This window comes from Artemia franciscana, chromosome 6 (assembly GCF_032884065.1).
Source record: "Artemia franciscana chromosome 6, ASM3288406v1, whole genome shotgun sequence".
NCBI classification, from domain to species: Eukaryota; Metazoa; Arthropoda; class Branchiopoda; order Anostraca; family Artemiidae; genus Artemia; species Artemia franciscana.
In genome coordinates, this window is record NC_088868.1 from 15,322,062 (window position 1) to 15,338,901 (window position 16,840).

At 34.9% G+C, this 16,840-nt stretch overlaps 1 protein-coding gene across 3 annotated transcripts in view; it reads left to right on the forward strand.

The window, feature by feature from the left end:
• The first annotated feature begins 952 nt into the window (after positions 1-952).
• LOC136028096 (nuclear receptor subfamily 2 group E member 1-like) overlaps positions 953-16,840 on the forward strand; it is a 53,890-nt gene continuing 38,002 nt past the window's right edge. For 2 of the 3 annotated variants that reach the window (XM_065705718.1, XM_065705719.1), the window contains exon 1: positions 953-1,024. In XM_065705718.1, the coding sequence (XP_065561790.1) occupies positions 1,001-1,024 (24 nt within the window). In that variant the 5' untranslated portion in view covers positions 953-1,000. Of the gene's footprint in view, positions 1,716-16,840 lie in introns of all 3 variants that reach the window. The other variant, XM_065705720.1, reaches the window with a different exon arrangement.

The window sequence follows — 16,840 nt, forward strand, 5'->3', positions numbered from 1 at the left end:
AATTGCCTCAGCATTGTTCGGTACCCGGATATCCCTCCGTATTTTGAACAGTAGACTGTATGAAAAGTGTGGTCCAATCCCGCTTTTTATGGCTATGAGGAAAAGGTTGAGATGATTAGGGCTAGTTCTACGGATGAAGGATGGCATTACCAAAGATCGTCCTTTTTGGGCCAACTGTCTAGGTCTAAACAAAATGCAGGTCGTCAATTTTAACGTCCATATTTTCGAGATATCATAGACAGCATAATAGTGCACCTCAGTAAAGAACGATTTGGGCACAAGTGGTATAAAATCAAAAGGGACATAAGTCTTACCCCTACTCTTTTCTTAAAGGACTTTAAGAATATGAAGAAGGTTTAATGGCGATTCCAGCCAATGCCGTCATCTACATAACAAAAGTCTTAGATCACGTTATTGTCAACTATAGCTTAGACAGTGACACATTTGCTTTTTCAGCGACAATGTTTTAGCTTCTAAGCAGTTTTCCATTGATTTGATAAAATTTCTGACGTATGAATCAAACGTGAGACCCATGATTTTCTATGCCAAAAAAACTACATACTACTCGACTGAGCCAGCAGGTCATTGGTGATATTAAGTTCTTAGAAATACATTCTAGACGATCAATGTATTGTTTTTGGGATGCTAGCCAACAGATTTTAACCGTCATAATATCGTAACAAGTTAATTGCACAATTTCTTTCTCAATGGGAGTTGGATATATGGTAAATACTATCAGTGATATTTTTTTAGGCACCTTTTTTTGGCATCAGTCCATGAATTTACGTATTAAAGTGATTTTAGATGCTTGCTGGACAGAAAATTCTATTTGATGGTTAATGAAACTTATTTCGATGCTCGAAAAATAATGTTATCAGTGATTTATTTCCTGGTGCCTTTTTGCCATCATTCTGAGAATATGTAAACCACAGTCATTGAGATGCTTGCCAGAGAGAAATATTATTTTGATGATCAGTGAAACTTATTTCGATCTCTAGAAATGTTAATGATTTCAACCGGCCAAGTACACTTTTTGTAATTTGATAGTCCTGAGATCATCTGTTTTCCGTTACTGAGGCAGGCTTATGAGTTTGAATTTACTGATTCACATAAAGGGCCCCATGTCCCCCTCCAGGGTTCTAATTCCCTCCCCCCGATTTTTATAGCTTTATTTTTTACTTAGATTTTTTGGACTAAGAATTTTTTAGAATATAGGATTATTTTGAGACTTGAAATTTTGTTTGGAATTAGAATTTCTTGGGGCTTAAGAAATTTACTGAACTAATTTTTTTTGGGGGGGGGCTTAAATTTTTTTGACTTGGATTTTTCAACTGAAATTTTTCAACTTATTTTGGTCCTGAGCACATCAGTTTTCAATTATCAGGCTTGTGCATGAGTTTGGGCCCCAAGTTCCCCTCCAGGGGTCCATTCCCCCCCAGGGGCCCAATCCTCCCCCAATAATTCTACCTTCGATTTATTTTTTTTTTTACTTAGATTTTTTCAACTGAAATTTTTCGACTTTTTTTTTCATGTCCAAATAAATTCCAAGCTGTAATTCCCGAGCGGTTTTTAGTTACCGACTGCGTATAAAAATTTAAATAAAACACTTCTGAATATAAAAACCGCAGCTAGTAGTTAAATTTCAAATGTCTTTGTTACTGACTGACTATCAAAAATGTGTGTCAAATTTAAGATAGCAAGAAGAGGGTCATTTGGTAAGTGATTATTCTTTAACTATCTTCAAAAACTGCGTTTCTTCTCTCAATTCCTTTAGGTGTAACGTTAGTATAATATTATTGAATCTTTTCGTCAATTTGTCAAAATTAAGACTCCCCATTTTTGTTTTTTGAGCCAAGTTGTTAGTTAAAGCCTTTTGAACTCCTTTTCGGGTTTTGGCCCCACTGTCCCTAGTTTTAGCTAGAGCCTTATCTTCCCCTTTAGGACCCACACCTTCGGTTTATTCGGTTTATCAAATCTGTCAGATAATTTAAAGTTCATTTTGGATTTACTCTAATTTTGTCGGGACTCTAATTCCTTTTTTAATTCCTCTATCCTGATCGTAGGAAAAGTGTCATTTTTTTAATAATTCGAAGTCCTTCTTAGATATTACTTTAATTTGGTTGTAGGGTTTATATTTTCCTCTTATCTCCCTTTTTTAGTTATAAGGCTGAGTCAGCCAATCTATAGCATTAGTGAAACATAACTAAATCTCAAAATGCTGTGATTGGTCTCTTTCTATGAACGAGTATTAAGGACTCCTGTGGGTTCTTTCATAAAACTTAAAATTAATATTAATCGGGCAATAATGTGAGGATTAACATAGAATAACTAGTAGCTAAGGAGACGGGTAACTAGAAGCAAGGAGAAGTAAGCTAAAGGAACTTTTTTTTCCCTCAACTTAGGGCTCAGTATTTATGATTAATCTCACACATATAATTGAAATTTCCTAGACACGGTTTTCTTGTTTACCTCCTAGTTTCGTTGTTTGGTGTCAATATGCTGGAATTTGAATCTCGAGGAGAAGTCTGCCCCCCCTCCCAAACTCATCTTTTACCTACCAAATCCTTTATCTGCTGTCAATACTGATAGGCTGGCCGTTTTGTCAACACAAACGAGCCGGGGAGCAGGACTCGTTGTTAGTCGATCTGGGCGTACGTTGGGGATTATAAATACCCATCCCCAGACTAAGAAAATTCAGTTAATGCCATCATCCTTGCTGAAGTTATGGTTTACCTAAGGTTCAAGCGGCACTTGCTCTTATTAAGGGAAATAATTGGTATTACTGAGTTGAATTGAATAATTTGATTATAATTTTTTTTGGTTGCTCCAAGTTTTCATAGTTACCCTTGGAAACCTTTTATTTTACTTTCTCTCATCCTTTTTGAAGCACTTGTGATTGATCAAACAAAACTTGAAATAGTGGTACCTCCACTCCCTACTTAATTGGCAGAATTTACCTTACCAGATAATTTGGATTAAAAGATTCTAATACCTTCAGGTTCGAGCCTTACCTAATTAGTCAAGTGGACTCTGCCAGAAATATTCAGTACTTCTGAACTTCAGTTTAATCCTTTTTTCTCGGTGATGACATCTGGCTAAGGAAGCACCCTCCTTGGATAACTGTTGCACACACACCGAACCAATCAATTTTGGCGGAAAGCATTGGGGACAGTTCAAACAATACTTAAGAATTAAACATTTTTTCTCTATTTCTTTTTATCAATTTTAAATTAAAGTTGTTAACACCGGATTTAAGTGCCGATTCGAACTTCACCGCCTCAGTTAAAAATATTACCATTTATTTTGATTGTTCTCTTAAAACCATCGGTTGACTAACTTTATAAATTGAAATTAGCACATTAAGGAAGTGCGTTTAGTAACGTAAGTTCCCCAAAGCCTGCCTAAGGCAACAACCAGAGATTAGAAAGGGTGAAGGAGTGAGCCTCCTCTTTACTTGGTTGTATTTTTAGTCCTCGAAAGAGGGCAACACTATTACTAGAGAAATATACTAGTAAAACAGATATTTTTCCTCATCAAAGTCAAACTGGCAAATCAGATATTTTAAATTTTCTTACTAATAACCAACAAATAGATTTTTCTCCTGTTTAATGTCAGATTAAACGGAAAAACAGGTTTTTTTTTTAACTGAAACTAAGGAACAACATCAAAACTTAAAATGAACAGAAATTATTCCGTATATGAAAGGGGCTGTCCCCTTCTCAGCACCTCGCTCCTTACGCTAAAGTTTGACTCTTCCTCACAACTCTACTTTACAAAACAAAAATGACTTTAGCGTAAAGAGCGGGGCGTTGGGGAGGGGACAGCCTATTTAATATCGGAATAATATCTGTTCGTTTTAAGCTTTAATTCCTTACTTTCAGTAATTTTTTTTTAATTTCTGAATGTTTTTGCATTAATGCAGGTTTTGAAATGGGTTCCCCGAACATGTAAAACGAAATTTATATGTTAATTTTACTTTTTTTTCTAATAATAATAATCTTACAATAATCTTAAGTTTCATGTTTGTTCCGGTTGCTTAAGAATGACTCCTGAATTACAAAAGATGCTTAATTAGAACAATAACCTCTTTTAAAATTTAAAAAAGAAATTTTAGCGTAAGAGCGAGCTATTGAGGAGAGACAACCCATTTCTTTTTGTTTTAAGTTTTAATGTTGCTTCTTACTTTCAGTTTGAAAAACTCATTTTTATTTAATTATATCGTTTTTTAAATAATTTCGGAAAATCCAGCTCCCCCTCCACGGAAAATTCCATTCACCCACGAGATATTTCGCCATGGAAAGATTCTCCTACTTTACTTAAATTAGCGATATTTGTGAAACTAATTTTGTATGCCATAGTAAACAAGCGGCCAAAGAGGTCGATTTTTGTGAAAATTAAAGTCCCAAGTTGAAAAAATCTTAAATGACTGAAATGAAGAATAGAAAAGATCTTTATAAAAGATATACGTAACAATTTATGTTCGTTTTAAGTTTTACAGTTATTCCTTAGCCTACTTTCAGTTGGAAAAAACTTGTTTTTTTTGTTTTTTTGTTTTTCATTTAATAGCAACCACAAGCCGAAGACATACAATATCTTTGGTTTATTATCACATAAAAACATTATTTATAGAAGCTGCTTAAGCTAAAATTAAATGCTAAGATTGGCTGGAAAATAACACATATAAATTATTGCTTATATTGGTCATTGTTTAACAAAATTCGAACTTTAGCGTAAAGAGCAAGGTATTGACGAGGGGGTGAACTTCCTCAGAAATATAATAATAGGGGGTTCGTAAATACGTCCCTCTTTACACTAAAGTTCGAATTTCGTTACAACTGTTTAAGAATGACCCCTGAATCACAAAGTTTAATTAGAATAAATAGCTTTTTTGAAATCAGTAAAAATACTTTAGCGTCAAGAACGAGGCATTGACAAGGGACGAACCCCCTCATATACGTAATAATTTCTTTTCGTTTTAATTCTTAAGGTTACTTCTTACTTTCAGTTGAAAAACTTAATTTTTTAAATTTAATTTCTGATGTATTTTTAAATAATGCTGGAAAATCCTGAGCCCCCTTCATGGAAATTCTCTTCCCCCATGAAAAATACTTTTATGCAAAGGTCCTTCCACGTAAACCTCTCCCGATCCCTCTCACCAGAAAAAAATCCTCCCTGAAAACGTCTGTATACTTCCCAATAACAAAAACTACATGTAAACAATGGGCAAAGTTCAAAGCTTACAGCCCTTCCCCCGGGGACCGTAGGGGATTAAGTCGTCCTCAAAGACATAGTTATTATTCGACTATGCTGAACACGATGGCTATCTCAAAATTGTGATTTGGTTACTTTGATAAAATAATGAGCGTGGGAGGGGGCCTAGTTGCCGTCTAATTATTTTGGTCACTTAAAAGGGCACCAGAACTTTTAAATTTCGCTCGAATGAGCCCTCTTGAGGAATTCTGGGATCACAGGGTTGATACGATCACTCCCAGGGAAAAAAAAAAAAAAAAAACAAATAAACGCGCATCCGTGAACATTCTTCTGGCAAAATATGTAAAATTCCACATTTGCTCAGATAGGAGCTTGAAACCTCTATTGTAGGGTTCTCTGATACAATGAAACTGATGGTGTAAATTTCATTAAGATTCTATGCATTTTAAAAAGTGGTTACTACTTTTTTCGAAAATAAGGCAAATTTTCCCAGGCTCATAACTTTACACAGGTACTTTACTTGATGAGAATTATATATATGAAATTAGAATAAAAATACGATTCTTATGAAGTATCTATTGGTATCAAAATTTCGTTTTTTTAGTTTCGGTTACTATTGAGCTAGGTCGCTCCTTACTTACAGTTCGTTACCACAAACTCTTTAATTGGTAATTAAGACAATCTAAAAACTTTTAGAGCTGCCGAAACCATAACTCTCTGACTAATGACTAACAAAGCTATATTACTAATACATAAAGCTTTTCTCCTCTTTTGAGTCGGATTGTTAAATAAGATATTTTAAAAATTTCCTGAACAGAAAAACTGTGATTGTCTGACCAATAGCCGATAAGCGTATTTCACTAGTGCAACAGATCAAGAAATCAATCAATTTATTAATACTAAAAAAAACCATTGGAAACTTAAAGCGGTTACCAAGCCCAAGAAGCTTTGCTTGTAATAGGTCAAATATTTATGATGGGCCAATTAACAATAGTTATGATGGGTCAATCCTCTTGAAAGTCAAATTAGCAAATAATATATTGTAAACACTTCCAAAACTGTGAATTTTAATTGTTTGACTAATCACCGACAAATATATGCCAGTAGTATAACAGATAGATAGATAGATAAATATATTTGTTCACACGGAAAGCCCAATTGGGCCATGGTGACATACACAAAACAAGTGAAAAAATACAGCAACAAACATAGACTGAAAAGACATTAAACTAATTATTTAAGAAAACATCACGATACTTCATACCTACCCGGACGAACTTTCAAATACTATTTATAGTTAAGTAACACCTACTTCTCAAAATTTCCGAAATCCAATCTCTCCCCCCAACCTCCTTGCCAAATATTTCCAAGCGCAAATCTCTCAACTCAATACAATCCCCTAAAAAATGTTACAAAGACTCATCCATCTCTCCAGAATAGGGCAACTGTAAAGACCATCCCTCAATCTATTTCTCCCTAAATATTTCCTACGTTCTCCAAGAGGCATAAAATTTCCCCTAACACACATTACCCATTTCAAATCATCCGGAGCCAATCCCAGTTTTAGAAAAATTTCTTCGCCCCAGTTCTCCTTGACCTCCGCATATATCCCAAGGGACGGCGAGGTGGCCTTCTCAGCTTGCCAAACCTGAACTTCTTGAGATTTTAGCCTACTAGCAACTAACCTAGATACAGTCCCTACCATCTCTCCTATCCTCTTTCCCTCATTCCAGCAATTACCTAGCCCTGCACGGTCTAATATATCCTTCGCCTGATTTGGCCACGAATCCTTCCTCCTATCTTGAAGCATCATTAAAAATGCTTGTTTAACTAACCTATTATCTTCTACCGATGATACCCTTTCCCAATATTTAACCATACTAATTAACCTACTCTGTCTCCTACACTTTATTCCTATATCCCCTCTTAGTACTAACCCATTAAACTTATTATCAAGGCCTAATATACGCTTAAAAAACCTCAACTGCATTCTCTCTAAATTCCACCCCTTATTAAACCCCAAAAGCTCCGCCCCGTAATGCAAAGCCGATCACACCCTAGCATTAAAAACATACTTTAGCAGTCCTGCATCCCTAATTTCCTTGATACTACTTTTACTTAACAATCCTAGTAGTCTATTTCCCTAACTTTTCTACTATCTTGAGATGTTTTTTCCATTTTCCATCTGACGAAAGCCTACAACCTAAGTACTGAAATTCATCTACGTAGTCTACTGTCCTACCTCATACGTAAGCTGACACTGACACTGCGAATCTATCTGTTCTCCACTTTTCCTAAGAACCATTACCACCGACTTCTTTATGTTTAACACTTGTTTCTTATTCATTAAATACGAAGATGCTATATCTAGCAGTTGTTGTAAATGTTCTTTATTTTCCGCTACTAATGGCTACGTCATCCGCAAAAAGTAATGCCATAACGCTTGCACTTGAAAGCTTAATTTTCGGGGCGCCTCTGCCTATCAAATATTCTTCCAAATCATTAATATACAATGAAAATAGCCTTGGGGAAATTGTACATCCCTGCTTAACACCAAGTCTACTCCTAATAACCCTAGAGAAATCCTTGTCTACTCGTACTACAATCTTAACTATAGATAAATGTATTTCAAAAACCCATGGGCCATATACACACAAAAATATAAATAAATAACAAACAAGCAAGGAAATTAACAACAGTACGAATTACAAAAACGCACAAAAAACAGAATTCAACGCAAAAAGTGCCTAATCTAACAACAAAAGAAATTAGTCATATAAAACTTTTTCTTCTTATTGAGGATTTATCTATATACACTCCCACTCGAAATATTGTGGTTGGATTACTATTTTGCAGAATACCCGGAAGCATCAAATTAATCCCATGCAAATAAATTTCTCGTAAATCCAAGAGCACCGGGCATTTCCGGAGAAAATGATCCAAGTCTTCATCATCATCTTTACAAAGGGGACAAACATACCGCCTATCAGGATCAACTATCATTTTATCTTTGTCGAAAGTTTTTTGCCTGCTCTGGATTGGAAGACAATTCGCCCTAAGCTGAATCCAACGACGTAGAATCATAGCCGGTAAATTAAATTTAAAATAAACTTCCTCTCCAAACTAGGTTTTGCCTGATTATAATGTTGTAGGGTTGTAGAATCTAAAACCAGCCCTTGCCAATGCTGAATTTCCTGACTCTCTAATATAAATCGTACCTGGCTTTCTAAATTTGTTCGTACATCACTAGAGCAAAGACCATTATTCCATAAATAAGGCATTCCTACTTTTTCTAGTAATGATTTAATTTGGGATGGCCACGAGGTTTTTAAACCACATTTCAACATCTGTTCGTATGCCGCTCTTACTAGTCTATCTTCATTACTATTAGTTAACTTCAGACAGAATCTAAGCATTAAAATATACCTACGTAGCTTTAAAGAAAACAGACCCATATCACCTTTCAGAATTTGTGAATGAGTTGTCTGATGTAGGCCAAACACTCTTTTATAGTACTGGAGCTGAAGGGACTCCAGTTGCTGCACCGTTTCTCCACCCCATATCTCTGTTCCATATTCTATCACGGGTAAAATTTTTGTGTTAAATATTCTTTTAAGCATTTTTAGGTTTTTAATCCCCATTATCGTCGGGTTTCTAAATATTGCTGACATGGCCACCCTACCTCTCTTAATTATTTCATCAACATGACTCCTTAGGCTTCCATTTTCCGATAAGATAAAGCCTAAATATTTTATTCTTTTACTTATAAATAGTTCCTTCAACGCTCCTTTTTTTATAAATAACAACTTCGCTCTTTTCAGTATTCAGCCTTATTTTTTTTTTATCTGCAAATATTCTTCTATGAGATTCAAAAGTGTCTGTAGATCTTGCGGTTTATTAGCCACCAAAGCAATATCATCTGCAAATAATAAGAGAGATAGTTTTTGAGTCCCTAGGCTAACTTTCGGAGCCCATCTATTCTCTAGAAAGTTATCAACATCATTAATAAAAATATTAAACAACTTAGGTGAAAGGGTGCTGCCCTGTTTTACTCCCCGGTTAATATCAAAAAGCTAACAATATTAGACATAGATGCTATAATCTTAACAAATGCGCTTGGTAGCCCTAGTGCTAACAACGACTCTATCATTAAACTTCTATCCACTCCATCAAACGCCCCTTTTAAATCCAAAAATGCAACAAATGTTCCTGGCGTTTTCTTTCACAATCCTGATCAAAAAATCCATTCTTAATATCATTCTTAACTCTGCAATTTAACTTATATCGATATATATATATATCGTTTTTAAAGTAATATTAGTAAATAAGATATTTTAAAGGCTTCCAGAACTATAAAACTATAATTGTCTGTCTAATAACATACAAACTGATGTCACTTATAAAACAAATTTTTCTCCTCTATAAAGGTATGAATAGATAGATAGATATATTCACACGAAAGCCCAATTGGGCCATGGTGACATAAACAGAATAAGCAAAAAAATACAGCAACAAAATAAAGACTGAAAAGAAACTAAAACTAATTATTTAAGAAAATTATCACGATACCTAATACCTACCGGGACGAACTTTCCAATATTATTTATACTTAAGTGACACTCTACTTCTCCCCTCCCCCCGACCTCCCTACCAAATATTCCCAAGCGCAACTCCCTGCGATCCCCTAAAAAATGATACAAAGACTAATCCATCTCTCCACACATAGGGCAACTGTAAGGACCATCGCTCAACCTATTTCACCCTAAATATTTCCAATGTTCTACAAGAGGCACAAAATTCCCCCTTAAATACATTACCCCATTTCAAATCTTCCGGAGCCAATCCCATTTTCCGGTAAAGTTCTTCACCCCAGTTCTCCTTGACCTCCACATAAATCCCAAGGGACGGTGAGGTGACCTTCTCAGCTTGCCGGACCTGAACTTCCTGAGATTCTGGCCTAGTAGCAACTAACCTAGATACAGTCCCTACCATCTCTCCTATCCCCTTTCCCTTATTCCAGCAATTACCTAGCCCTACACGGTCAATATATCCTTCACCTGATTTGGCCAAAAATCATTCCTCCTATCTTGAAATATCATTAAAAATGCTTGTTTAACTAGCCTATTATCTTCTATCGATGACACCCTTTCCCAATATTTGACCATACTAATTAACCTACACTGTCTCATATACTTTGTTCCTATATCCCCTCTCAGTACTAACCCATTAAACTTATTGTCAAGGCATAACACACGCTTAAAAAATCTCAACTGCATTCTTTCTAAATTTAACCCATATTGATCAACAAGATATTTTAAACACTTTTAGAGCTACAAAAACTGTAATAGAAAATAATAGAAAATAGAAACCACTAATAGAAAAGGCGTCTCTCCTCTTTAATGTCAGATTATTATGTAAGATATTTTAGTCACTTCCAGAACAGCAAAAACTATGATTGTCTCACTAATTACCAACAAAAATATGTCATTAATAAAACATATATTTCTCCTATGTAAATTCTTTAATTTGTTTCTCACTTTAATGACTTACTCGTTAGGGAGAATATTTCACTTTCTGTTTTTTTCTTAGATTCGTTTATTAGTACTTTGGCCTCTCTCGCCTAACGAGATGAATATACTTGTACGGAGGAGAATCCATTGTCGTATTTTACTGTCATCCATTACATCTTGACTGGTTAATGTTGACTCATGAAGAATCCTGGACCATTTTCCACTGATAAAGTTTATTGTGAGTTCATAGCCTGAATTGTGAAATGGACCATTCTAAGAATAATCGGCATTGTGATTTCAGAATCTAGATTGTAAATTGGAAAATCTTGTTTAAAGCATAGCTTTGTGTTTCGTCAGTTCTTGGGCTCATAAATTTTACTGTTTCACAGTTTAGCATTGCCATCATTAGGACCTCTTCAGGCAATATCGGCCACGTTTTGCAATATTAAAGACATCTTCTCGATCGCCGAAATGAGCTTTCCTAGAGAGGCCATTTCTAGGGTACCTGATAATTCTTGTTTTTTTTGGTTTTTTGTTTTTTTCAAAAGCTCCATTAAACATTTGAACAGTCAGAAAATCCTAAATTTTCGAGAGAGCAAGTCAAAAAATCATAGTGTCACGGATTTAAGAAAAAAGAATAAGCGAGAATTGTAAGGAAAGACTTTAAACTCAGTTTAAAATGAACATTAAAAATGAAAATATTTGTGAAAAATGCAGATTTGACCCACTTCATTTTTTTAGAAGAGAATACAGACATATATATATATATATATATATATATATATATATATATATATATATATATATATATATATATATATATATATATATATATATACAGACATATATATATATATATTTATATATAGATATATATATATATATATATATATATATATATATATATATATATATATATATATATATATATATATATATATGTATATATATATATATATATATATATATATATATATATATATATATATATATATATATATATATATATATATATATATATATATATATATATATATATTTATATATTCAACCGGAAAGGGTATCATGCTCCCTGGATCCCCCCTCCTGTATACTTTGAAAATTACCTCTTTCGTATGTGTTTTCTTTGAAAAATGTCTTTTTTTTGTGTTTTTATTTGAAAAAATGGAAAAAGTAAGAATGGAAAAGTAACGCAGCACTTTCAGAGACACTAGTTGTTTTACATCCCTTTTCTCTTATCAATCAATCAATTTACGGAATAAACCAAAAGAACACAAGGAAAACAGTTCTAAAGCAAATAGTACTAAATTTAGCTGCGTCTAAAAGCACTATTAAACGCAGACTATTTGAATATTTGAAATGACCTGGGCGTGGAAAAACTCTACGAATAGCATTTCTTCTTATAAAACTCCCTCTCTCTATAGGTTCTTTTGACTTCTGGGGATACTTGCGCAAAAAATTCCTATCCCTGTCTACTATCCCAAACATTACTTTGAACTAAAGCTACTTGAAATTATTTTTAGACGTTTCCCGGTCTTGTAGTGGTTGTTAAGTGGGTGTTTGACTCTATACATAAGTAAGTTAAACATTTTGTATTTATATGTCAATTATTTTTGAAAGTCCCGTTATGTAAAACTGTAAATTATATTTTATTTTTTTTTCAAGCAATAAATTTCTTACCCAAAGACTACGTGAAAGTTAGGACCAATCAGATGGCTGGCGCAATTACACGAATGACGATCAATGATTTCAACGTTTGATCATTTCGAACCACTATCTAAATCATTCTCGAACGATCATGAGCCGAAACAGATACCACGTGCAAATATGTTGAGGGTAGTGCGTGCAAGACTTAAGAGCCCCACTTAGGCCCCTCCAACTATACACACGCAAACCTTCAACTTCAAAAAGTTCTGACATGTCCATCATTTATTTGTAAAATATGTGCTTAACACCTTCTTGTTTATTTCACATGTTTATTATGATATATGATTCAGCAATATGTAAGGCCCTTCGACACCAATTTGTAATTACTGATTTCGATACCAATTACCAATTTCTTCGAGCCCTTCGAACATAATTTCTAATATACATACTTATCACGTTTCAATATTGAATGGTGATGCTTTGACCAGTTATTTTTAATGATTAATATTCAATGCTTTAGAGACATTAGTTAGTATTCTCGAATGATCCTGAGTAAAAAAAGATACGAAACGTCTATATTTTTAAATTTGGAAGTGTTGGAAGCTAGAGGGAAATCCAGCCTTAACAGATTAAAAGAACTCCAGACACATATATTCAAAGTAAAGTCTTATAATAGATATAATTTCATCAACGTGAAGCATGTCTAGGATTAAACTGAATTATCTAGGAAGCCTCTGTTTTAAATGAGCTATTTGCATCGTTTGGGGCCCTTACCTCCGAAGATGCATTTATTATTACACAGCGCCTAGCTGGATTGTTTAACTGTTATGATTCCAATTGCTATATTAATTTTATGCTACATTCGATGTCAAATGAGGAGCTGTGGGGCATACAGCCTGTTGATGGGACGAGGATAGCTTTCTGATAGGATTTGGTACTTAAGTATTACACTAGAACCCTGAATTTGCACCCCGTGAGTAGGGGTGGATAACCCTTTCCCTCAAAAACCCACACTTTGCATATAAAGACATGTTAGGCCTCCTTGAAATCACTATAGCTTAAGAATTATACGCCAAGTTTGTTCTTAAAAATGATTAAACCATAATCATTGAAATTCCTTAAGGTTGCAAGATATTGTAGTTTACATTTTAAACATAAAAGTCCCAATCACATCTAAATTTGCTGCACAATCCTCAAATTTGATACTAAACCTCTCCATTTTCACTACTTGAAATGAAAGTCGCTTCAGTTCTGCATAATATGACTGACTCCTTTTGCAGTATACATAACTTTGAGTTTTCATTGCAGTTTAACTCTCGTGTAACTGAAATCTCGTTGAACTGAAACCCCGACTATCTCAACCCCATGCAACCCAACCCGGTTTAACTCAACCTCATTCAACTGAACCCGCATTTGACTCAATCACCGTACAACTGAACCCTCGTCCAACTATGTCCTCGTTTAACTGAACCTTCGCACAGCCCAACCCCCGTTTAAGTAAATCATCGCGCGACCGAACCACCGTTTAACTCAATCCCCATGCAACGCAGCCCTGTTTTTTTATAATGCTTTAATGTAAGAAGTTCCTCCCATCCCCTCTAAAAATAAAAGTTATCCTTCTGACTTTTAAATCTGGAAAATAGCAGAACTTTTCCTTCCCAGGGCCAGGACACACTTAATGTTTCAACAATAGCTGCATCCTAGTTTACAAGAAACCACGGCCCATAGTAGCCAAAACGTTAAAAATACGTCAAAAACAGTCTCGTAAGAAAAATTGTTCGTTAGCACTGATTCAGCAGTAAAAGCTATTATTTAGATTCATCTTAATAATAAAATTTTATTGCTGAAACAAATTTATGGGAATTCTATTAAAAGAGCTTGAAATGCCGGTAAAATTAATTACGAAACATATTCTTCGGAATCCAAAAAAGTACTTGATACCCGGACACGTCTTTCTTTATCTTGATTTGAACGTGGGTTCAGTTTGATGGGGTGGAGTTGCAGGGAGGTCCAGTTCAACAAGGGTTCAGTAAAATAGTGTTGAGTGGCGCAGAGTTTGAGTTGTATGCTGGCTGAGCTAAACTGAGTTCAGTTGCACGAGGGATCAGTTAAACGAGGTTGAGTTGCATAATGCTCGAGCTGGACGAGGGTTCAGTTGCACGAGGGTTCAGTTACATGGGTTCTATTACGTGGGATTCAGTTAAACGAGGTTCAATTACATGTTGAGTATGAAGCATGAGTTCCCTAAGTCAAAACAAGATAAGTACGTATTCCAAGATAGGTGTTTGACTTGGCAAATCTGATATTTCAGATTTTCTAGAACTTAACTAGCAACGCCAAACCTCGAACCTTTGTCTCTCGGAAAAGGGGTCTCAAGTGGCGTACTAACCATTCAGCTGGAACTAACTGACGTCGGGCTATAAAAAGAGGGGAGAACGATTTCTAACTAAAGTGCTCATGGATATCATTAAGGTAACATATATCATGATTCTACCTACTGAAGAAAACATGTACCGGCAGGGATATTGCTTGCTAAGGAACATTAAATAAGTGGTTATAGTATTATAGTCCCTCCCTCCTTAAGGAGAATGAAAAATAGGAGAAAATTTTTGTTGATTTACTAAATCCATCCCCCCCCCCAAGAGCCAAAAATGTAGTCCTAAAAACTAGCAAAACTGCCGTGGGCAGAGGGGTGGGCTTGAAACCTCCTATAGCCTTTTCTAGGCTCAAATTTGTCACTTTTTTGGGAGGGGTTTGTCAGATGAACGTAGAGAGCTATCTATTCCCTACCCTCTATCCATTTAGTGGAACATGTTTGCATATATGTCTTTAGGTCCCAAATTAACAACAATCTGACCTGTGTGTAATATGCAGGGGTATATTAGCAAACAGTCCATTTTCTTATTTTATTTTCCTTGGGTGCTGGTGTTAATAGGCTAATATCTCAAAATGTCCCAAAGAGCTTCAGGCCAGGCACCAAAGACCTGAAGTTAGTGAGAACGGCCTTCATAATGTGACTGCTCCTACGATGACTGTTCCGATCTGGACTATTCCTATCATGACTGCCCCTACGATGTCTAGTCTTGCTAAAGCGACCCCTACTCCGTTTCTACTATTAATTATTATGTACTGTAATAGAACTAATTAGGTCATATTGTATCTATTGACATGTAAAAAATATGGTACTGAAAAATTGAATAGATATAAAATAAAACAACAAATCGTGCCATAAAAAGTGAGGAGTTAAAATGAGACTTAAAATAAGCACAAACTAATTTATGCATGACGCTAGGTATTTAGCTCGTTCTTTTCAAACGTATAAAAATGGACAAGCCAAATAAAACTTTCAGTTTATACGATTTGTCATAAAGCCCAAATTACCTGCATGTTTCCATCATAACCTATTTCAATCATAACCTAAAAATGCAAGGCTCTGTTAATGCTCTCCCTTCTCCGTGCAGCATAGAAATGCCACTCAGAACAATCCATCATGCTGTATGGAAATTAAATAAAAAAGAACAAGTTTTTCAACTGAAAGTAAGGAGCGACATTAAAACTTAAAACGAACAGAAATTACTCCGTTTATGAAAGGGGCTGTTCCCTCCTCAGCGTCCCGCTCTTTACGCTAAAGTTTGACTCTTTCTGTCAATTCTACTTTATAAAACAGTAAATAACTTTAGCGTAAAGAGCGGGACGTTGTGGAGGGAAGAGCCCCTTTCATAAACGGAGTATTTTCTGTTCGTTTTAAGTGTTAATGCCGCTCCTTATTTTCAGTTGAAAAACTTGTTGTTGTTTTTTTATTTAATTTCTGAACGTTTTTGAATTAATGCATGTTTGATTTTCGCTCTCTGCAAATGAATAATTGAAACGAAATTTGAATATTTTTTTTTTGCTGAATGGCTTTCTCTTAGTTTTGATTAGACGATTTTGAGAAAGAGGGTGGGGGAGGAGGCCTAGTTGACCTCCAATTTTTCGGTTACTTAAAGAGGCAACTAGAATTTTTAATTCTTAACGAACAAATTTCATTAGTAAAAAATATACGTAACTTACAAATTAACTTACGTAACGAACTTCTATATTCGTATACTTTTATTATGTATATGAGGGGGTTTGCCCCCTCGTTAATACCTCGCTCTTTACACTAAAGCTTTAATTTTGTCCCAATTCTTTAAGATTGACCCCTGAATCACAAAGGCTGTAGAATAAATAGTTGAAACTACTAAAAATACTTTAGCGTAAAGAGCGAGGTATTTAGGAAGAGATGATCCCTGTATATGTCTAATAATCTCTGTTCGTTTTAAGTTTTAATGCTGGTCCTTACTTTCAGTGGAAAAAACTTATTCATATTTATTTTTCCATTGTTTTTTTTTTAAATAGTGCTAGAAAATCCCACGCCCCCTTCATGGAATTTCTCTTTGGAATTCTCTTGGAAGTCCAAATGAAGATCATCCTACGTATCGCCCTCCCCTCAA